Here is a 23,451-nt window from a genome sequence, read left to right on the forward strand (position 1 = left end):
CAACAGAAATTGTCTCAACTTTACAAAACCCGGCCTGAAACCCCCAGGGGAAGCCAGAAAACGAAGGAAAAAGTCTTTTAACCTTTGAAGGAAGAAACGATATTACATGGATATCTATCCATCCAATTAAGCTGTTTTAAGGTGGTCTTTCCAGTTTATTAGATACACATATGAATACAAATCCCCCTTCTTCAAGATTAAATTAAGTATTTTTCCCGTTGAAATTATTTTTAAATTCTACTAATCGCTCCTGTGTTTCTTTTGCTTTTAGTTTTCATCTGCAGGGTGTTCTAAATATATATTTTGTTTTTACAAACCTGACAGATTTTGATAAGCCACAGATTCAGTAATGCATGAGTAGCTCTGTGATTATTTTTTGAGTACCCTGGATGAAGTTAGAGCTCCCAATAGTTATGTATGTAGTTGTACATGGACAGTGAAGGTCATTTAAAATTTATGACATACACAGCAATTAAGTTTAGTCCTAAATCTATAATGGGTCTGTTAAGGCTAAACTGATGTTGCTGGTATTACTGGCATGAACGACAGTTTCATCTTAAGGCTTGGGCTCTTTGTCCTATGCCTAAAACTCTACCTCATTGTTTAACAGTTTGTAATAAATAATTCTCACAGCCATGTAATAACGATAATTTGATACAGCTGTTGTTGGTCACCTCTTTATTTCAGAGAGCATTGTCAGGAAAGTGTACGATAGTGCATCATTTTTTCATAGGCTGGCATAAAAAAACACAGATGTTAAAAACACACATTGAGCTGCATGATAGAGGCACAAACAAAAGCTCGAATGTAAAATGAGATTCACTCGATAACATCACAGACTACATTGTGATTCGCACATTCAAGAACAATGCAGAAATCAGAGCACTTATGTTTGTCATACTACTACATAAGTTGTAGTTATTAAAACACCCACACACAAAATAACTAACTGAAATATTTAATACTGAATTAATGCACTTAAGTTTGTAAACTGAGAGTAAATAAAAATCTCAGCATAATTTAAAATGTCTATTAAACGTGAACAATTTACCAACAGTGTTAAAGGAGGTACGTCAACAGGAGAAAAACACAGTAATCAGTACTCCTCAGATGTCACTTGCACCGTCATGTATTCTTGTCACATTACCTCATATTGACTGCTTTCTTCAACAACAAATGTAAAACAGAATGTCATCATATCATACCAAACACATCCTTCGAACAAAAATAATAATAATAACAATAAAAACATGTTAACCAAGATTTTACACGATTTGGTGTTGTGTAGAAATAAAACAGTGCCTTTAATGTGAACATAGCAGAAGGATCTTACAGATGTTGTAACATGAACACACTGCTTTTCAAGGACCAGATAATGAACAGTCACAACATCACTACACAATAATTATGAATAAACTGCTCATTTTCTGTAGAATGTACTGCCTTGGAAAAGTTTCCTTAAACATAGTGTCAGCATGCAGACAGGTCTGAAGGAGCTGCCCTGAGGGAGTCCTTGGTATCAGCCTTAACCCGGAGGAATAATGGCGATACTTGGATTGAAAACAACTGATAATTCAACACAGCAACAGTAAACCAACACAAAAGTGTAATAGCACAGCTTGGCCCTTAGAGAAAACAAAATAAACTGATCTTTTATATTTGTAGTTCTCACCCTGGTAGTTGAGCTCTTCAGAGAGTGACAAGATGATCCACTGTGTGGATAAAGAAAATTCACAGCCCTCAAATCACCTCTTGCTGTGATGTTTCAGGTGAAAATGAAGCTCCTTAATCTTATTTCTCAAAATGCAGAGTTGTAGAACAATTTCTCTTATTCAAAGAGCACCTTGCGTAAAATCTAAACAAATACAAATATAGAATGTGTTGAAGCTTTATTTTCTGTGGAAGGTAGGACATTTACAATCTGGGATCATGCAGTAGCACCACTGTTGTTTTAATGAGGTCACTTCCTGTCTGTTGGTCTCTCACTTCCTTCTTCGGCCACAGTATTTACCCTGACAGCCTGCACCTACAAACCAGAAGAGAAGAATTATTCTTCACCCAACGGTGGTAAAAAACATCAGTTTTCACATTTGCCACAGAGCTGTAATGTTGTTGGATTTGGAACTAAGGCTGTGTGGCAAATCTTGACATATGAGCTCTGAGACAAACACTTTTGAAACAGTTGTTGTACAAGTGGATAATAACTTTGAGCATGTCAAGTAGACACTCAATATAACACGGGAAGATTGAAGACTGTGAAGTACTGTGTTGTTTTTATAAGCTTTAAGTTAACTCTTGAACCATTCAGATGAACTTAAGAGCCTTAATAAGAAGTGCATATTGTATGTATACAGATTAATTAAAAGTGTAGTGTGTATGAGTATTACCTCTATAGCCCCCTCCTCCAAGTATGGCCTGCATGGCTGCATATTTGGCTGCTTTCTGAGCCTTTGCTGAAGGATATAGGAAAAAAATACTGTAATGTTGCACTGTATGAAAATACGTAAAGTAAATCATTTATTTCACTCCCAAGATAATTACAAGAAAAAAAAAATCCCATGCCAAACCTCCTAATGTTTGTGTTATACGAATTCTCTAAACTAACTTGATGTAAAACATGTACATCTGTGTGTTAATGCTGGACGTATATGAGTTAAGTGAGGCTAATTAGAGCATGCTTCATGTAGAGGACCCAGTCAGTTTTCTTACTTTTTTGTCCAGCTCCTGTATAACCTACAGAACAATAATGGGAAAGACCAGACATAATAAACATATGTTACAGTATACTTATTTATCCTTACATGATATGATTGAAACTATGCCTTCACAAACATTAGCCACAAAGCTGTTAAAAGTGTTTTCAGTTACTTCTTTGAGTGCCAATGTCTGTCTCACCTGGATAGCCTCCACCAGCCACTCCACCATAGCCAGGGCCAGCACCCCCTGCTGGAACAATGAACACATTAAAGCCTAAAAAATCCTCTCCCATCTGAAGTAGCAGATAGGTTAGTTATTTACTGTGTGGGCTACAGCATTTATTTTCACATTTTGAAATGTATTGTGTGTGTATTAGTGTTGTGTAGTTCTGTAAATACTTAATTAAAACAGACCTGGCAAACCACCTGCTCTTCCTCCTACTCCCTGGCCTGTTCCTCCAGGACCTCCTAGCCCTACTCCTGTTGCAGTACCTGAAAAGGTAAGAAAGAATACATAAGAAATCAGTCATCTGAATAATGTGGATTGTATGCCTAGTTTACATGTTATTATTGTAATATTGTAATTTGAAATGTTTAGTTCAGTTGTGAATTTATAAAATGCAAACTCACCTGGGCCACCTCCAATGATGCCTCCTGTTCCAGTACCAGGGAGAACTCCACCTCCTGTAAACATGTGTGATTGAGGTGTGTCAGATTACATTAATAACAAGTAATGAAACATTTGTGTTTCCCAGTAGGTTTATATAGCAACACGAAAGAGCAAACAAGTTAATCATCACATGATATGAAAATTTCACAATTGTTTGTAGTGTAGTTGATAACATAGTACATTTCTATTTAATCCATTATTGTGGTTAATTAGAATGATCTCCCTTGTTCCTTTAAACATTTGACTGACTTGAGTCTATTGTACAGGCAAGAGCACCCTCACTGAGGAAGGCCTACAGCAAACAGTATGTATTGGTAATTATAAAATTATTATTTATGTGTATCAGGCTTTTACCTGGTTGGTAGCCAGTTCCACCCAATGATGACCCATAACCTGATTTAGGGGGTTTTCTCCCAAGTGTTTGGCCACCAGGTCCATATCCACCTGTCCCACTGGGTCCAACACCCCCTGGCCCAGTTCCAGCACCTCCTGGTCCGAAGCCACCAGGTCCACCACCTCCTGGTCCAAAGCCACCAGTCCCAGCACCTCCGGGTCCGAAGCCACCAGGTCCACCACCTCCTGGTCCAAAGCCACCAGTCCCAGCACCTCCCGGTCCGAAGCCACCAGGCCCAGCCCCTCCTGGTCCAAAGCCACCAGTCCCAGCACCTCCTGGTCCGAAGCCACCAGGTCCAGTACCTCCTGGTCCAAAGCCACCAGTCCCAGCACCTCCTGGTCCACTGCCACCAGGTCCAGCCCCTCCTGGCCCAAAGCCACCGGGTCCAGCCCCGCCTGGGCCATAACTGGATGGTCCTGTCCCAGTTCCGCCTGGACCATAGCCGCCAGGTCTAATTCCAACCCCTCCAGGACCAGTTCCAGCACCTCCACCTCCTTCCAAGCCCCCTGCTAGAAACACAGATATAAATATGTACAGTGACGTAGGTGCCAAAGTAATGTTTAAGACTGTTAATATCTTAATTCTACTATAACCCGTACCTGCACCATAACCAGTTCCTCCATAACCTGTAAGAAAGAGGAAGAGAGGGTTTGGTTAAACAATGTGTGGCTCATTACATCTTTTATTACACATTATTCTATTGTTGGAACCATCAGTGTACCATCTGATTTATAGTTTGATTTGTCCTTGCATACCAGATTTATAAGGTTTTCTTTTTGCTAATCCTTGGCCCCCCGGTCCAAATCCTGTTCCTGTCCCAGCGCCGCCTGGACCGAAACCTCCAGTTCCTGTGCCGGCACCACCTGGACCGAACCCTCCTGTTCCTGTGCCAGCACCACCTGGACCGAACCCTCCGGTTCCTGTGCCGGCACCGCCTGGACCGAAACCTCCAGTTCCTCTTCCCGCTCCACCTGGTCCGAAACCTCCTGTTCCTGTGCCAGCACCACCTGGACCGAACCCTCCGGTTCCTGTGCCGGCACTGCCTGGACCGAAACCTCCAGTTCCTCTTCCCGCTCCACCTGGTCCGAAACCTCCTGTTCCTGTGCCAGCACCGCCTGGACCAAACCCTCCTGTTCCTGTACCAGCACCACCTGGACCAAACCCTCCTGTTCCTGTGCCAGCACCACCTGGACCAAAACCTCCAGTTCCTGTTCCAGCTCCACTTGGTCCAAAACCACCAGGCCCATATCTGCCAAGTCCAGTACCTGTTCCACCAGGTCCAACTCCTGCACCTGGAAAACAGCCAAAGGTTTGATACAAAACCTAACATGATTTCACACAATAATCTTGCACCTGCCTCAGAGAATTTTAAATTGGGAGCAATTTGTTTATTCTCAAAATGTTTTTTGTTTATTGGTTTTGGTCATTCAGCACATGTCCTTTATTGCTACTGCATGCAAGTCTTCCGTAGTCTGTAAAAGTGTAAAAAAGGTGATTACCTTGTCCATAGCCAGCTCCACCCATTGAGGAAGATCCATAGCCTGTCAGCAGAAGTTAACAGCTTGAATATATGACAAAGCACATCTTTATATTGGGTTAGTCATTATTAGTGTTGTAGTACATTATCATCATACCTGATTTTGGTGGTTTTCTTGCCCCTAGTCCTTGACCTCCGGCAGTATAAATACCAGGTATGCCCCCTGCTCCACCAGGTCCATAGCTGCCTGGTCCTGTGCCGACTCCGCCTGGTCCAACACCTGCCTGTCCTGTCCCTGCAGTGCTGGGCCCGTATCCACCTGGTCCAGTGCCACCAGGTCCGTAACTACCAGCAGCAGAGCCACCAGGCCCAGCACCACTTGGTCCAAAACCTCCTGGACCAAAACCCACTCCACCTGGTCCAGTCCCATAACCACCAGGCCCAACTCCAGTACCACCAGCTCCTGCTCCATAACCTATAAGTAAATATTGTTCAGATGCAGTTGTCTCTCGTTAATGCTTGTATGTGTGTTTATTTTGTATACTAGGTCATTCTTAACATACGTTTTGATGGTTTTCCAGTGCCAGTACCCAGTCCCGGACCTGTGCCATATCTAGAACCTAGTTGAATGAGCATATAAAAACCGTCAGAAAACATTTAAATAAGCGCTAATTTTACCAAAACCATATATGTTTATTTAATATTTATTATTTGTGTCATATAGCACATTTCCAAATAGGTCAACTTACCGTCAGGCCCTGCACCACCACCATATCCCCCCTGTCTGCCACCAACTCCACCAGGGCCTGCTCCTATTCCTCCTCCTATACCACCAACTCCTCCTTGACCAGTTCCAACTCCAAGAGACCCAGTACCACTTGGACCACCACCAGTGCCTCTGCCTCCATAGCCTCCAGGTCCAGCTCCATATCCACCAGGACCAGCACCATAACCACCTGGCCCAGCACCGTATCCTCCAGGTCCAGCACCGTAACTTCCTGGGCCAGTACCATATCCACCAGGACCAGTTCCATAACCACCAGGCCCAATCCCACCCTGGCCTCCTGCTCCCCGGGTTCCATATACTGGTGAAAAAAAAAAAAAAAAAAAAAAAAAAACAGTAAACAGTAAGTGTATCATTTAAATGTTCATTGTCAGAGAGACAAGTAAATTTAATGAGATTTCAAAGTTTGCTGAACCTTTGCCTTGTTTTCCCACTCCTTGTCCTACTCCAGCTCCAGTGGGGTAACGGATACCTGAGAGGGAAAAAAGAAATACACTGTATTATAGGTTGTCTCAGTTATTTGTTTGCTGTAACTTCAGTGCCATAGGTAGTATGAGTTAGCATACCTCCACCTGGCAAAACTCCACCAGCACCATAGCCTGTGATGAACATTGTGTGAAAATTAGAAATCTGAGTTTCACTCTATTATGTTCATGTAGGGTTGGGGTGGATGCATACATATTTCCAAAAACTTGACAGCAGCTTACTTTTCCCAGGTTTTGGAACCCCTGTTCCTACACTCCCAGGCCCACCAGCTCCAGGTACCAAGCCTGCTCCCCCAGGACCTCCTCCAACAGTTCCAGGACCTCTTCCTGCTCCTCCTGGGCCAGCACCAACACCACCTGGTCCTCCCCCAGCTGACCCAGGGCCACTTCCAGGTCCTCCTGCTACAGTCCCACAAGATCCATAAGGTACATTTAAAAAATAATCATAAAATACGGTATATTTTCCCCCCTTTTGGCAGGATTTTTTCTTCAGAATTGTTGGTTTTATATATACTTTAGTCATGCATGGCTAAAGTAGAAAGGATACACATTTAAAGAATGGTGCTTGTTCAAATGTAATGTAAATTGAGATGGCACCTTGTGGTGGTTTTGGTGTTCCTCCCACTCCACCAACTGTTCGTCCTGCTCCAACTCCTGTTCCAGTGCCAGGACTGTCTCCTCTTTGAGCTCCTGTTACATCACCTGAAACACCTCCTGTTGTTCCTGCACTGGCAGGTCCCCCTCTGATCCCCCCAGTACCCTCTCTCTCTCCATCAGGACCTCCTTCTCCATCTCCTTCACCTGGTGTGTCTCCTCTGGGGACACCTGCAAACAGAGACCAAAAAACAGAAAGAAAAGAAACTATTAATTTTGTTCTGAAACCATAATAGTTTGCTCACATGAGGTCTTTCCCCAATGATGATCTTTTCTTTGAAAATACTGTATGCACTTAATATCAGTACATTATCTGAAAAACTTGAGCTAAATACAGTATAAATGAGATAATGAAATGTATTCTCCTTCATTCACCTGGGGGTTTCAGAGGTTTGGCTCCAGGCAGTGTCCCGCTTGAGAGATCGCCATCAGATCCTGCAAAAATTATTAAATGAAAGAGTGGCAAAAATAAGAACTGCTACATGCAATACTTTTGAATCAATACTTTAAATGAGTTGTGGAAAATCTCACCTCCAGGGGGAAGTCCTGTACCACCTGGGTTTTAGAGAGAGAGAGAGAAGTCCAGAGAAATGACAGTTACAACAATGAGTTACAATTTCTCAGTTAATTCAATGGGGACTTCTTGAATTCTTGAACAATACAAAAGTCTATCCATATAGGCTTACTTACCAATGCTTTCCCCAACTGTTTGAAACAAGAACAGAAATGCTAATGAGAGGAAATACTGACAGCAGCATATTAATAGGAAACAGTTTGACAATATATATATATATTTTTTTTTTCATTGCAAGTGATATTGCATTGTTGATTGTACTTCATTCTAACTTACCAGGGGCCGCTCCAGTGGAGCCTGTAGCATGTAAGAACAAATATGTCCAGATTAAAATACAAAGAAAACAAGTAAACATACTGATTCTTGCTGATGTTCTATAATGTGGTCAGTCAGTTAGAACATGGTTCAGTAACCCTCCCGCTGTCATCAGTTTTAGCTGTAGCCTGACGCTCATTTTGATTTACAATCCATGTTAGAACATTTCAGTTTTATTTTTATACGTGATGTCTCAGCTGATCACATTTGATCTGTAATCACATACCCAACATGTTTTAAAACACTGGTATGGTACAAAGATGTTTATTGGGTTTCTGCCATAGATTTTCAGGTTTGCATAATTTCCACAGTTAATGTATATGTAAGAAAGACTGATGGAAATCTATTGGTTCAGTGCTGATTGAAGCGTTTTATTTAACAATGATCCAACACTGTCCACACCAATCTAAGAAACACCACTCCTATAATTTGTAGCAGATTTAACTCAAATAATTGTAATGATTTTTGGGGTAGTCCAGTCGATGTAAACAGGCAAGGAAGGGAATGACAAAAAGATAACCCAGAGATATATCATATCAGTGGCACTGCTACTGGCTGCACTTTTACAAAAATATATGACCATGCAAGACAAACATGTAGAGTCTGACCTGGAAATGTGGTCCCATTGAGTCCTGTTTTAGAACGATAATTAAAAACACAACATAAAGTGAGAAGGCAAATATCTTGTCACCTCCATATATCTACGTTTAAAATAAAATACCTGGTACTCCTCCAATGATAGGGATTCCTGTTCCACCCAGGCCATCTCCATCACCTCCTGCACCCACTGGTCGACCAGCTACACCTGTACCTCCTGTTGCAATATTGATAAAAAACCCTTTTTACAAGTGCACAGTTTTATTTTACGTTTTAAAATGATTTGTTCCTTCCTTTTCACTGGTGTTTTCTGTAGACTCTGTGCAGCTTCCCCTGTGGTGAGAAAATGTTCTCAGGGATGCAGACAGGCTTACTCACCTTCTCCTCCAGGACTGCCAGATCCCTCTATCACACTGACTGTCACACCATCACCTGGAATACAGGCAAAATATTATAAAGGACTAAGACAGCAAATGGTACTTTATGTAAACAGAGGTTGCATGTAGTTGTATATATAGATGCCTTCTGATGATGGTGATGGTGTGGCCCCTGTGACTCCAAGTCCTCCTCCTGATCCAGCAGACAAAAAGGATCACAAATAAATCGAAATCATTGATCAAGATAAAATCTCAATCCTTGATACAGATTCTCACCAATGGGTCCGCTGCCGGTGCTGGTGCCGTTCAGAGATACACCAGGGCTGGTTCCTGTACCTGTTCCTGTAACCCCAGTCCCTGTTCCTGCCCCAGGTAGAACTCCACCAGTTGGCCCTGCAGTTAATAGATAAGATAATCAGGTGAATTAAAAAGAAATTCTTATATATATATAAGTTTCAACCCTTAAAATATATGATACATATATAATTATTGAAACTACATCTTACCGTACTTGGCAGCTTTAGATCCAGCTGTATCGTAGCCTGAGGATCACAACACAGTGATTAAAATCAAAGTAACTGCAGGTGGCCAGAGTAAGTGTGTGAGTAATCATTTACTTATTGAAGTAGAAGCAGAAGTTTGCGACTTTGTACACACACTCAATTCAACAATAGCTAAGAATATTTGTGTAATGATCAGGTGTAGTGCTGTTTAATTCAAGCCAGGTGTCAAGAGAGTGTGATTTAGACCTTCAATGTGAGCCTGACAAAACCACACAATACTACACAGACACTACTGAAACCCAACCTAGACCTTCAGTGCCAGTTCCAAAGCCTCCTTGTCAATTTTCATAAAATAAAAAATGTTTGAGCAAATGGGGGTTAAAAACCACACGCACACACACAAAAAAAACAAATCAAACAAAAAACAAAACAAAACAGCAACTGTGTTATCAGATTGCAATGCTCAAAATCATTATAAACAACTCACCTCCTCGTCCTGCTCCACCTCCCAGTACGCCCCCAGTGCCCGTTCCACCTTGACCTTCACCAAAATCATATGAAATAATTCAGATTTACTGGAATTTATATCAAACATCCATCATATGTTAAGAAGCAAGTAACAAATTCATACCATATTTAGCAGCTTTTGATCCTGGTCCATAACCTGTTAACAACAGACTATTTAGTTCTCTATTTTAGGAATTCTGGAAACATTTTTAGGTTTTAGTTTAAATTTGTGTATATGTTATATAATATATATATATATATAATATATATATATATATATATATTATATATTTTTGATATTTTGGGCAAAATCAAAAGTGCAGTCTGAACCTGTTCCATATCCTCCTCCTTGTCCTGGACCATAACCTAAACCTGGTCCATAACCAGTCCCAGCCACAGATCCAACTCCGGGCCCGTATCCACCAGGTCCATAACCTCTTCCTGTCCCTAGTGCTCCACCAGTCCCTGGGCCATAGCCACCTGCTGCTGTGCCACCAAATCTTGCATCCACACCAGATCCTGGGGCTCCACCACCACCAGGAAGGCCTAGAAGGGGGTAAATGTCTGAGTAGTGTGTCTCTAACACCGAGTCAAAATGTGTTCAGTGTTAAGACTTTCATAAACAAACTGTCTTGTTGCTGATGGTGTACAGATGGTGTATCCAAAAAATAATCGCAACTCCGAGTGCAGATTGAATTATTATACTACTGTTCCTCAGAGGTGTGATGTAATAAAAAAAGACAGTTATTCCTTTGTTCCAATTTATCAAATCAATATTATGCCTGGAGCCCTTCTTTTGGCAATACCCACAGTATATTGCCAAATATACAGTGGGGGAAATAAGTATTTGATCCCCTGCTGAATTTGTAAGTTTGCCCACTTCCATAGAAATGATCAGACTCTGGTTTTTATGGTTGTTTACTGGTTATGGGTATAGACAGAATATCAATCGAAAATGCATAAAAAACACACAATCTAAAAGTTATAAATTGTTATGTATTTTATTAAGGGAAATAAGTATTTGATCCCCAACAATTCACTTAGAATTCAGGCTCCTACAGATTGGCTGGTGCGCATGTGGCACACAGCTATGCTCAGTCAACTAATTACCAATACTCCTGATCTTAACTCGTCATGTATATAAAGCACACCTGCTCTAAGAATCAGTTTCTTACATTCCAACTTCTACAGCACCATGGGCAAGACCAAAGAGCTGTCAAAAGATGTCAGGGACAAGATTGTAGACCTGCACAAGGCTGGTATAGGTTACAAAACCATCAGCAAAAGGCTTGGTGAGAAGGTGACAACTATTGGTGCCATTATTCGCAAGTGGAAGACCCATAAAAGGACCATCAACTGTCCTTGGTCTGGAGCTCCCCGCAAAATCTCGCCTCATGGAGTGAGGATGATGATGAGAAAGGTGAGGGAGCAGCCTAAAACAACACGGCAGGAGCTTGTTAATGATCTGGAAGCAGTTGGGACCTCCGTCACCAAGAAAACAGTTGGCAACACACTGCGCCGTTATGGATTGAACTCTTGCAGTGCCCGCAAGGTCCCCCTGCTCAAGAAGGCACATGTACAGGCCCGCCTTAAGTTTGCCAGTGAACATCTAAATGACTCAGAGAAGGCTTGGGAGAAAGTGCTGTGGTCTGACGAAACCAAAGTTGAGCTATTTGGCATTAACTCGACCGCCGTGTTTGGAGGATGAAAAAACGTGAGTATGACCCAAAGAACACCATACCCACGGTTAAGCATGGAGGTGGAAACATCATGTTTTGGGGCTGTTTTTCAGCAAAGGGTACAGGGCAACTTCACCGCATTATGGGGCCAATGAATGCAGCCATGTACTGTAACATCTTGGACAAAAACCTTCTTTCCTCAGCAAGAACACTGAAGATGCCTCGTGGGTGGGTTTTCCAACATGACAATGACCCAAAACATACTGCCAGGACAACAAAGGAGTGGCTCAAGAAGAAGCATATTAAGGTCATGGAGTGGCCTAGTCAGTCTCCAGACCTTAACCCGATCGAAAACCTGTGGAGGGAGCTGAAGCTCCGAGTTTCCAAGAGGCAGCCAAGAACCTTGAAGGATTTAGAGACTGTCTGTAAAGATGAATGGGCCAAAATCCCTCCTGCGCTGTGTGCAAACCTGGTGACCAACTACAAGAAACGTCTCATCGCTGTGCTTGCCAACAAAGGTTTCTCTACAAAGTACTGACTTGTGTTGTGCTTGGGGATCAAATACTTATTTCCCTTAATAAAATACATAACAATTTATAACTTTTAGATTGTGTGTTTTTTATGCATTTTCGACTGATATTCTGTCTATACCCATAACCAGTAAACAACCATAAAAACCAGAGTCTGATCATTTCTATGGAAGTGGGCAAACTTACAAATTCAGCAGGGGATCAAATACTTATTTCCCCCACTGTATATATACAGCATGGTGTATATATCTTTTTTTTTTTTTTTTTTTGAAACATCAATCATACGTTTTAAAAAATAATGTGTAAATCGCACCATATTTGAGAGACTTGGGTCCCCCAGGATATCCTGTGAGAGAAACACCAGAGAATTAAAAGATGTGCACACCGTATACGGTGTTTATAGATGTTTGATGTGCACACAATATTTTTTTTTTAAATCATGTAATTCTGACATTCTGTCAGTTGACTCCTTTATCCCTGTATAGTATCTGTTTAACAATCTTTGTGCCTCAATTTCTGAAGCACTGTGATGATGATATTTGTGTTCATACCTCCAGCACTGCCTGGTCCGAAGCCACCTGGTCCCCCTCCTGTTCCAACTCCAGAACCAGGTGTTAGTCCAGCACCCCGTCCAGGAACCCCTCCTCCTACTCCAAGCCCAGCTCCACCCCCTGCACCTAGAGCACCTCCAGCACCTCCAGGAACACCTGCAGGGCACAGCCTTTTATGAGACAACACAAACTAACCAGACAGCCAACACTGCTTCCTAAACAGACATTCTGAAATGTCAGAGATGGATGGAGCATAGACATCATTAACAGCAACAATAATAACTTCACAACTGCTATAAATAGGCTACGCTGGAGATTGCATTTTGTTTGTGTTTTCTATGTCATTAAATTATAAATTTACTGAAAGGATTATAAGACTTTGTTTTTAAAATTGTGTCTTACCATATTTACGGGCTTTGGCTCCAGCATAACCTGAGAACACATCAAAATATTAGCTACAATAGCCAATGAATCTCTCTGAGTTCCACCATGCCTCCATATTTAAATGTAATTTTGTCTTTTATCTTACCTGGTCCATATCCAGTGCCAGCACCACCAGGGCCAACTCCACCTGGTCCATATCCAGTGCCAGCACCGCCAGGACCAACTCCACCTGGTCCATAGCCAGTGCCAGCACCACCAGGTCCAATTCCACCTGGTCCATAGCCAGTTCCAGCACCACCAGGTCCAATTCCACCTGGTCCATAGCCAGTTCCAGCACCAGCAGGTCCAAATCCACCGGGTCTAATTCCCCCAGGTCCATAACCAGTTCCAGCACCACCAGGTCCAACTCCACCTGGTCCATAACCAGTACCAGCACCACCAGGTCCAACTCCACCAGGTCCATAACCAGTACCAGCACCCCCTGGTCCAACTCCACCTGGTCCATAACCAGTGCCAGCTCCACCTGGTCCAACTCCACCTGGTCCATAGCCAGCACCGCCAGGCCTGACTCCAGTACCTGTTCCTGAACCCCCAAGTGCCCCACTTAACATCCCTTTGAGAAGAAAAACAGTTGTGTTTTATTTGTGTGGTAAGTCTTACAATGATATCTATATTTTAACTGCTGACAGCAGAATTTAAATCTAATTATTCTTACCATATTTACGAGCTTTGGCATTGGCATCATAGCCTGAAAATACAAATACAGCAATTACACATACATGCTTGCAAGTGCAACACAGTCCATATATTGTTTATAATAGTGAATCTTGAGCTAGTGTTGCAGTATAAATGTAACATGTAACATAGCATAAATTTAGAAACTTTTTTAGTGAATACATTTAAATTTAGTTATTGATTACCCCCTGGTCCTGTTCCTGCTCCTCCTGTTCCAGTGCCAGCACCTCCTGGACCATAGCCAAGACCGCCAGGCCCAGTGCCAGTACCACCAGGACCATAGCCAAGACCACCAGACCCAGTGCCAGTACCACCAGGACCATAGCCAAGACCACCAGGCCCAGTGCCAGCACCCCCGGGACCATAGCCCAGACCACCAGGCCCAGTGCCAGTACCCCCAGGACCATAGCCAAGACCACCAGGCCCAGTGCCAGCACCACCAGGACCATAGCCAAGACCACCTGTCCCAGTGCTAGCACCACCAGGACCAAAACCAATCCTAGAGCCAGGTCCAACACCAGTGCCAAGGCCAGCTCCTCCTCCCAGTCCTCCAGTTGTACCAGTGCCTGAAGCAGTTGCCCCAGTACCGGAGGGCCCCCCTGCTGTGCTGCGTCCACCTGTACCAGTGCCTCCAATGCCTGGAGAAATTGAGGGCAGTTTGAGCGTGTTGGTATGTGTCTGCGATATGGTATTTTGGTTTTATGAAAAAGTTTAACTCACCATATTTGCGTGCTTTGGCTGAGATGTAATCATAACCTGTAACGCAAAGGAAACATACAGAAATATAAAATAACTTGTGCAAACTTAAGTCGTACATTGAATACATTTGTGTTATTGTCCTTTTTATTGGTAAACTTCTGAAAAAGATGTCTTTTTTATCTTTAAACCAAAGATAGGTATGTTGCTGCCTACTCCAGACTCTCTCACCTCCATATCCAGGGCCAGCTGCTGTTCCAACTCCAGGGCCACCCCCTGTTCCAACTCCACTTCCAAATCCAGGGCCGCCTCCTGTTCCAAATCCAGGTCCACCTCCTGTTCCAACTCCACCTCCAAATCCAGGTCCACCTCCTGTTCCAACTCCGCCTCCAAATCCAGGTCCACCTCCTGTTCCAAGTCCAGGGCCACCTCCCGTTCCAACTCTGCCTCCAAATCCAGGTCCACCTCCTGTTCCAAGTCCAGGGCCACCTCCCGTTCCAATTCCGCCTCCAAATCCAGGTCCACCTCCTGTTCCAAGTCCAGGGCCACCTCCTGTTCCAACTCCGCCTCCAAATCCAGGGCCACCTCCTGTTCCAACTCCACCTCCAGGTGTCACTCCTACTCCTCCTCCAGGGACTCTTCCTACCCCACTCCCCAAAGTTCCTCCTTGACCAAGTATGCCTCCTCCAGCTCCAGCTCCACCTTGAAAGAGATGCAAAAGCCTATAATAATAATACTGCTTATTTGATGGCATTAATGCATCATGCACATGTATGTTGAAAATTAACTTACCATATTTAGCTGCAGCTTTGGCTGGATTCTTGTTCTTTGATTTGCCTACCCCTATAATCGAAAGAAGCAATACTTTTAAGAGATTCCCTTCCTTTACATTTATAATTATCTTTGTGTAACATCACATGCAACTGCAGAAGTTTATATTTTTTTTGTTCATTTGTACCTGTTTTTGGTGATATGAGAGGGTAGCCCCGGAACACCCCAGGCAACGGCTGTCCTCGACCATCTTTGGTGAGAAATAGACCTTACAAGATTACTCATCTTGTGACACACTGAATTAAAATTTGGGTAACATTCTTTTATTTGATTTCAATTTCAATATTTAATATCCAGTAATGACATCTTGGAAATTACACAGTTCAGCATTTCAGACACTTACTGCCTGCTCCTCCTGGTCCAGCACCACCTTGACCGAGTACTCCAGCTCCTGCAGTAAATAAGGCAACACTTGTATATCTATATGTGTGCGCCATGCCAGGATGTGATATTTGGGGATTCATTATCATAGGGCACATTAAATACCAGTCTGAGGTCCAAGTCCAGATCCTGTGGCCACTCCAGGAAGAACACCGCGGCCTCCAAATCCTGACCAGAATAGATAGGAAGAAACAACGTTTTCTCTAACACAGAATCCCCAACAATAAAGTGTTTGTTTGCCATATGTATCTTGTGTTGCAACATGCCTTGGCCTGGTACAAATCCACCTTGATAGAGTCCAGGCACCCCAATGCCTGTGAGAAACCAAACTCGTATTTAGAACATTACCCATCCCCTATGTTTCTGGTTGAATATTAATGGAACTGATGCTGTACAACCTTAGTAACAAAATGACTTTGTTCTTAAGGAGTGTACCTGGAACTTGTTTTGATGCTTTACCACCAGTCTTTCCTCCAGGTCCTCCCCCGGTAGTACCAGTCTGTGGCAACACTGAAAATGAAACAGGAAGAAGTCACTTTAATAGGCAAAACCTTCCCTATACAAGGATTAAAGAGGTTTTGAAACCTAATATAACTTCTAATGTTAACAGTTAATACATATAGTTTTAACTAGTGGGAACATATATCATATTGTAGAATACATACACCAATGTGCTGGTGTTCACACCATTGTTTGATGTAAATAACATTATTTACCTCCTCCTGCACCACCAGGTCCAAATCCGGTTCCACCAGTCCCAACCCCTGTCCCAGCAGGTCCAAATCCTGTTCCTCCAGGCCCATATCCAACACCCCCAGGCCCCACTCCTGCCCCACCTGGTCCAATTCCTGTTCCACCAGTACTAACCCCCGATCCACCTGGGCCATATCCTGCACCACCAGGCCCAACCCCTGCCCCACCAGGTCCAAATCCTGTTCCACCAGGCCCAACCCCTGCCCCACCAGGTCCGAATCCTGTTCCACCAGGCCCAACTCCTGCTCCACCGGGTCCAAATCCTGTTCCACCAGGCCCAACCCCTGCACCACCAGGTCCAACTCCTGTACCACCAGGCCCAACCCCTGCCCCACCAGGTCCAAGTCCTGTCCCACCTGGCCCAACTCCTGCCCCACCAGGTCCAAATCCTGTGCCACCAGGACCATAACCAGCACCCCCAGGCCCAACTCCTGCCCCACCAGGTCCATATCCCGCCCCTCCAGGCCGAATCCCTAGTCCTCCAAGCCCAACTCCTGCACCACCAGGTCCGTAACCTGTCCCACCGCCTAGGATGAAAAAATACATAAGTCACCCATTTCAATGACTAAAGCTGTGCAATGTTGATCATAAACTCTGGGCACCTGTTTTAGGGGGTTTGGGACCAGTCCCACCAGGTCCTGGGTATTGACCAATACCACCTGGTCCATAACCACCTCCAAATCCTCCGTAGCCAGCTACATCAGGGCAGAGCTTTGTTTACTTCTCAAGTAGTATTAAGTAAGCTTTAGCAAAAAAATAATTGCAATTGTAATGTAACTGGATATATGCACATGCAAAAGACTCCTATTTCATGGATACTGTTATGTGCTCACTGTATTTTGAGCACACGTATTGCACAAATTGTGGCAGGAAAATGAAAAGAAATGATGATGAAATTAAAACCAGACCTCCAGGGACGTAGCCTGTTCCACCCCCCTGACCTCCATATCCTAGAGATGAGATAAAAGAGAACAAGTACTTAGTGCTTCCTAAACTTGTGCATACACTTATAATGCACTATAGGATACTTTAATGAGTTTGGTGTCAGTGCAACTCCACCCCATTGTATGGTTACACATGTATGATGACTTCAAACCTCTCAAACAGAAGTTTGGAATGAAATGTATCAAAGAAGAAACATGGCTTGGTCTTTTTTTAATTAAATGATATCTAATTACAAGCAGCACTAGACCTAGACCCACATTTATTAATACAGTTTTGGCTTAAAGTGGTTTTGTATATTTTTAAAATGTAACTAGTGTGTTTACATCTTATTTTTCAAGATGGAGCAAGGCAGCACACACTGTTAGTGTATACTGTTAATGTGTAGTATCAATGAAGTATCAAAATGTGATCAGTTGAGATCACCAGACTTAAAATTGTAAAAAAAAATGACACAAGATTCGGTTTCCTGTGCTGACCCATTTTCTACCCACCGGCATAATGGATGGATTTCAAAAGGTTTCACAAAGCCGAGGTTTGACCTCTAAGAATTATTAGGATATTATCACCCGCATTCTTTATCATGCATAGGCAAGTCACATATTCGAGCGATGAAAAACAGAGACGCCTGAAATTCCAAAGCCAATCAGTCTTTCTGACTGACGTGATGGCTTCCGTCCTTTATCTGGGGCCTGCCATGCCTAATTCATTAGCCTTTATCATTGTGGAACTGTATACATGCATTTGTGTGGGTGAGGGTGGGTTCCCCCCAAACAATGGCGTACGAGTGTGAGGTAATGAGGAAATGAAATAACAGTGTATGCAGTCCTTATCCTGCTGCAGTGAATTGCCCAGAGGAACAATATTTACAGTACAGGGACTGTCTTGAGATCTATGTGTGTAGAGAGCTTCCTCTTATTGTGAAGGTGATAAGATGTAAGTAAATGTAGCAGGCAGATTTTTAAAGTATTGAGGCTTGAAAAAACAAACCAGTTTCAGTATCCACTTGTGTCTATGTCCATGTCTTAAAAAACATGCATGTGTCTTGGCCAGTGTACACTGATCCAAACTCACCTGGACCAGCTCCTCCCGACCCAGGTCCATATCCTCCAGGACCAACACCACCTGGTCCAAAACCACCTGGACCAGCTCCTCCTGGTCCAGTTCCATAGCCTCCAGGACCAACACCACCTGGTCCAAAACCACCTGGACCAGCTCCTCCTGGTCCAGTTCCATAGCCTCCAGGACCAACACCACCTGGTCCAAAGCCACCTGGACCAGTTCCTCCAGATCCAGTTCCGTAGCCTCCAGGACCAACACCACCTGGCCCAGTGCCGCCTGCTCCTAGTCCTCCTGCTACACCTCCAACTCCTTGTCCTGCTCCTTGAACCCCATAGCCAGCCCCTAGGGGAAAGAAAGACACCAACAGACATCTCATTTCCACAATTTTTTCTAATTAATGACTAAAATTTCTAACTACAAAATGCAATCTTAAACCAGCACTCTAACAACAGCTGGGCCTCAGAGTCGTACCTGTTTTTGGAGGCTTTCCACCTAGAAGAATAAATGAATCAAGACAGTTAAATCAACGACAAAACAGGTTTACAGTAAAACAGAAACCTAAATAGATTTTTCTCTACAGATGGTGGAGAAAATAAATAATGAAAATGTCAACTGTCAAGACATATTTTTCTTACCAGTACCAACACCTCCAGGTACAACAAGTCCGCCACTGCCTGGACCAAAGGTGCCAGGCCTGAAACCTCCTTGTCCAACTCCTCCAGGTCCAACACCACCTGGTCCAACTCCTCCTGGTCCAACACCACCTGGTCCAACTCCTCCTGGTCCAACACCACCTGGACCAATACCTCCTGGTCCTAGCCCACCATAGCTGCCTGAAAAGCAGAATGATGAGTTGAAAAGACATAATATTTATGTAGCTGAAGAAAGATCAGACATCAGTACAAATGTCACAAAGCAGCAGAATATCATGATATCAGCATGAGGAATTTGTTCTTTGAGACTCAGAAACACACATTATCTTTTGAGTGGCTTATAACCTGAACCTTCTCTGATAACTGAAATAATTTACCAGTAATCTTCCAGTAACAGAAGATACTGAAATTTGGCAAAATCTTAGTTGAAACAGTTTAAACATCATTTTCATGGGCACAACTGCGTCTGAAAGGTACGTTGATGTCTCCATTGTAATAAACATGTCTTCTATCAAAAAGCTAAATATGTCAGTTAATTAGTTATGACTGAAGCCAAAGAAAAACTGAACAGAAAACACAAATAGTGTCTACCTCCACCGGCTCCCGGTCCAAAACTTCCTAAACCAGCACCCGTTCCTCCTGGTCCACCTCCTCTACCCGGTCCGAATCCTGTTCCAGTCCCACCTGGTCCAAATCCTGTTCCAGTCCCACCAGGTCCGAATCCTGTTCCAGTCCCACCTGGTCCAAATCCTGTTCCAGGCCCTGCCCCAGCTCCTATGCCAGCTCCAGCTCCTCCTGTAGCACCACCAGCTGGTATGTATACGCCTGGAAAACAGAAACGGTTAAGAGTCCTGTTATGTGCAAAAGCCAACTGTAGTTTCCATTTTTGACTGCGTCAAGTTAAATCTACATTTTTCTGCACCTGCGTTCCAGTAAAAGTATCATGTTTTATACAAAAGTGTTCAACTGTTAAACACTGTTCTTTGTATATGCGAAGAGAAAAATGCATTTGCATCAGCTGTATACACAACAATTTAATGGTGAACAGTGTTTCCATTGTTTTGCGGGTTCCTAACAGATGACAGAACCTGTGGAATTTATGAGTCATCAGTCAAAAGCAAATGAGGCATAATATCTTCCTTTTTTCCAACACCCATTTAATTTGTCTAAATAAAACGGATTACTTTTAATAAGGAGAATCAGATGCCACACAAGCAGAGAGAGAGAGAAAAAAACTATACTGTGTGTATGTGTCCTTATGCTGTGTGTGCTTGTGTAAAGTGATTACCAGCCCTGTGTCTGAGTTTCTCTGTGGCTGATAACAAACATTGCTTCGTCCAAAATCCACGTTTCTGTGGTCATAATTCTCACACTTTTCTGCACCTATGTTGTGTTTTACAAATCATGATAGCCAAAAATAGAAACACGGAGAGAGAACAACTATAAAAGGAAAGGTTTTTTAAGATCCCACAGCCCAGATGTGAAAAGAAGAAGTCTGTAGGGATTCCTAAAGAATGTGGGTTACTGATCTCACAGTAATGCCATGTACATCACATTAACAACACCGTAAATAACTGAGCTGTTCAGTCATTCAGCTCTGCCTGCTGGACTGTGCAGACCAGAAACTCAGCCAGAAGCTTTATTGTTTTTGGCTGATTCTTTATTGATGAGATTGATGACACTGAATGGGTGCAATTAGAATTCACTTGAGATGCGTTCACTGTTTTGAATTTAAATGATTATACCTTGTCAATAACATCTTACGAATTTAATATGTCTGCCTTATATTGTTAGATTGTTCATATCACAATATTAGTTTTAAACTACTTTAATCATGTCTCTTATCTAGGGAGCTACATCATAATGAGATTGGTGATTTCAGAGATTGAGGTCATCAGTAGGTTGACATCTTTGATTCATAAATGTGTCTGTAAGTACTGGAATCAGTTTGATGCCTTATTATTTTAATCTGTCGTATCAGTAATGGCTTTCTTGGCTAGCTGCAGACCATTGATCATGTTAAAACGTAGCCAGTATATGGATTCATGTCCAAACCTCCTGTTGGCTTCGGGGTATTATGTTGATCATTGAAGTAGCAATGTCCATGTGTTGCCCTTATTGATTCAACCTGACAGAATTCAAGATTACAAGCTGACCTAAATAGAAATCCTCATGCAGACCCTTTCAGTTAAACCAATACACAGAAACAAAACAACCAATGACATGCACTTTCTCCTGCAAGTCTCAGTCTGACCTTGAATGAATTCAAATTTCACAACAGCCCGGAACAGCTTTTAAACTAAAGGAGCTCTCCTCTAATAAGACAAGGAAGAGTTCCAGGGAACCTTGAAGCTAAGCTGAAGCAAAGCTAAAAAAGACAAGACAATGAAAGAGATCTGGAGGGTTGAAATCTGGAGCACATGTTTATTGTTAAAACGTTTAACAGGGCTTAGCACTTTAGTAAAAGCTTTAACTGCTGAAACTTTAACTACAACCTTGTTTATGCCTCGAGGAGAAAAAGCCGAAATGAAACACACACCTGGGTGTTTTGAATTTCCAAGAGAACCAGCAGCACTTATATGATTAGTCTCGAGAGTGCCATATTCAATTTACATGTCTATTTACAGTACTTAAATACTTGCAAAGTACAAAATACATCTAAAGAATTCCCATCTTTGACAGGTGTTTGGACATACAGTATCCTACAATGTTCATTCCAGGGTAACAGCAGTTGTAGTTAACACTTTTTTTTTAATCAATAATTGCAGTTTCTATTACAATCCCAGACAACCTCAATATGTATGAAATTTTCATACTGTAGTTACAGCAGCACAAAAATCTTACTAGTAAAGAACAACTGCATCACTTTTCTGCACCTTCTGCTACATAAAACTAATGTGACACCTGATCCACAGGTGCTGCACTGCAGAGCACCGCACATGCAGTTAAAGGGACCTACCTCCTTGCAGTGAGGGTTTCCACAGAGCCAGGAGAAGGACTCCGTGTAAGTATGTGGCCACCGTCCCCCTTGCCATCTCGCTGCAAAATGTCCCTCTCCTCTCCCAAGCTCAAGGTTTTATCCCCAGCAAGCCTATCAGGACTCAACAAGGCCTTTAGAAAGAAGGAGGGAAAAGGAGTGAGAGCAGAAAAAAAAGGGAAAAGGATGCAAAACAGGACACTGTGTAATTGGTTAAGAGGTACACAGAGAAAGATAGAGGGGGAAAGAGGGGGGGCACACTGGATCACCTCATTAAATCAAATGGGTTGTTCTAACCCCCCAATGACTGTTGGACTGTATTTACTTGATAGTCTACTGCCAAGACGAGAGCATAACCAAGGTGAGGGAGACAGAGACAGATAGAGAAAGAGAGAGAGCAAAATATGAGTGACAAGAGAGTCTGTAAATAAAAAAATAATAAAAAAAAAGATTCACTGCTTTTTGTTTTCTCCACAAATCTAAAAGAGGAAAGGAAACTGTACGCGGAGTATCTTGCGGATCTCCAAACGACTTTGTGTTCAAATTAAGAGAAAACTGAACTCACTCCATAACCATTCATGGATGTGCATCAAATTAAATTATGATGTTGAAATAAGCATTGTGTGACAGACATGCAGCTATGAATATTGGGGTTAGATGACAAGCCTTTTGTCTGCAATGGGTTTGTGTGCATGTGCAAATACGGGGGCGATAGAACACAGTCTCAGAGCTTTGTCAAAAGTTAAGTAATACTTAAAATGAACACCTGAATGATTTCAGATATTTTATTTGTGAGACACGTAGGAGGATGGGGTACTCTCAAAAATTACATCAGAAGAAAGAATGGAAAGGGGAGTAGGAAAGATAAAACAGCAAAAAATACAAAATCAAATGTGTAAAAGTGATGGTCGTCTCCATCATGTTGTCCTTATACCTTAATAAGAAAAGATTGGCACCATCTTGAGGTCATTGGACTGGACAATGAGACCGTCCTTCCCAGTTTCTTGCTCGGCCCTTGGTGTCCATCAGTCCCAGCTGCCATAGAGACGCACAAGTTAGGATACCTGGAAACAATCAGTGTTTTATTTCGGCCAGTGGTACTTGCTTGGGTTTTTCTCCATGTTTGGGCTGACTGGTCCTGTCCCAGCTCCTGAGGGCCGATGTCTGAGTCTGGCAGGATTGCTGAATATTTTTTTTCTAGAGGTAATGGACCTGCAAACAGAAGAAGCAAATGAGCTAATGGT

The 23,451-nt window shown here is 42.8% G+C and overlaps 1 protein-coding gene across 4 annotated transcripts; it reads right to left on the reverse strand.

Annotated features, from left to right (window-relative positions):
* Nucleotides 1-661: 661 nt before the first annotated feature.
* elnb (elastin b) lies at nucleotides 662-22,317 on the reverse strand. Of its 4 annotated transcripts, none has more exons than XM_047606264.1 (52): nucleotides 22,190-22,317; nucleotides 19,822-20,055; nucleotides 19,213-19,410; nucleotides 19,049-19,069; nucleotides 18,590-18,919; nucleotides 17,482-17,523; nucleotides 17,176-17,268; nucleotides 16,537-17,100; nucleotides 16,256-16,330; nucleotides 16,087-16,134; nucleotides 15,926-15,988; nucleotides 15,783-15,830; nucleotides 15,567-15,629; nucleotides 15,401-15,451; nucleotides 14,840-15,310; nucleotides 14,633-14,668; nucleotides 14,098-14,550; nucleotides 13,893-13,925; nucleotides 13,323-13,790; nucleotides 13,196-13,225; nucleotides 12,794-12,949; nucleotides 12,556-12,588; nucleotides 10,364-10,579; nucleotides 10,158-10,190; nucleotides 10,014-10,067; nucleotides 9,530-9,565; nucleotides 9,300-9,416; nucleotides 9,169-9,216; nucleotides 9,025-9,078; nucleotides 8,771-8,863; nucleotides 8,658-8,681; nucleotides 8,011-8,031; nucleotides 7,851-7,865; nucleotides 7,692-7,715; nucleotides 7,536-7,595; nucleotides 7,104-7,331; nucleotides 6,729-6,908; nucleotides 6,588-6,620; nucleotides 6,437-6,493; nucleotides 5,987-6,322; nucleotides 5,801-5,857; nucleotides 5,395-5,712; nucleotides 5,260-5,301; nucleotides 4,516-5,052; nucleotides 4,360-4,386; nucleotides 3,721-4,266; nucleotides 3,327-3,380; nucleotides 3,111-3,188; nucleotides 2,896-2,946; nucleotides 2,710-2,733; nucleotides 2,388-2,453; nucleotides 662-2,026 (listed from the first exon to the last, which is right to left on the reverse strand). In XM_047606264.1, exons 1-52 carry the CDS (start codon nucleotides 22,263-22,265, stop codon nucleotides 1,983-1,985), a joined length of 7,059 nt encoding a protein of 2,352 aa, XP_047462220.1. In that variant the 5' UTR covers nucleotides 22,266-22,317; the 3' UTR covers nucleotides 662-1,982. The 4 variants fall into 4 exon arrangements, with proteins under 4 accessions (XP_047462220.1, XP_047462219.1, XP_047462218.1 ...); XM_047606263.1 differs by having other exon boundaries at nucleotides 2,896-2,943; nucleotides 3,721-4,269; XM_047606262.1 differs by having other exon boundaries at nucleotides 3,721-4,269.
* Between the last annotated feature and the right edge of the window lie 1,134 nt (nucleotides 22,318-23,451).

Source organism: Mugil cephalus, chromosome 15 (genome assembly GCF_022458985.1).
Source record: "Mugil cephalus isolate CIBA_MC_2020 chromosome 15, CIBA_Mcephalus_1.1, whole genome shotgun sequence".
Classification (NCBI taxonomy): Eukaryota; Metazoa; Chordata; class Actinopteri; order Mugiliformes; family Mugilidae; genus Mugil; species Mugil cephalus.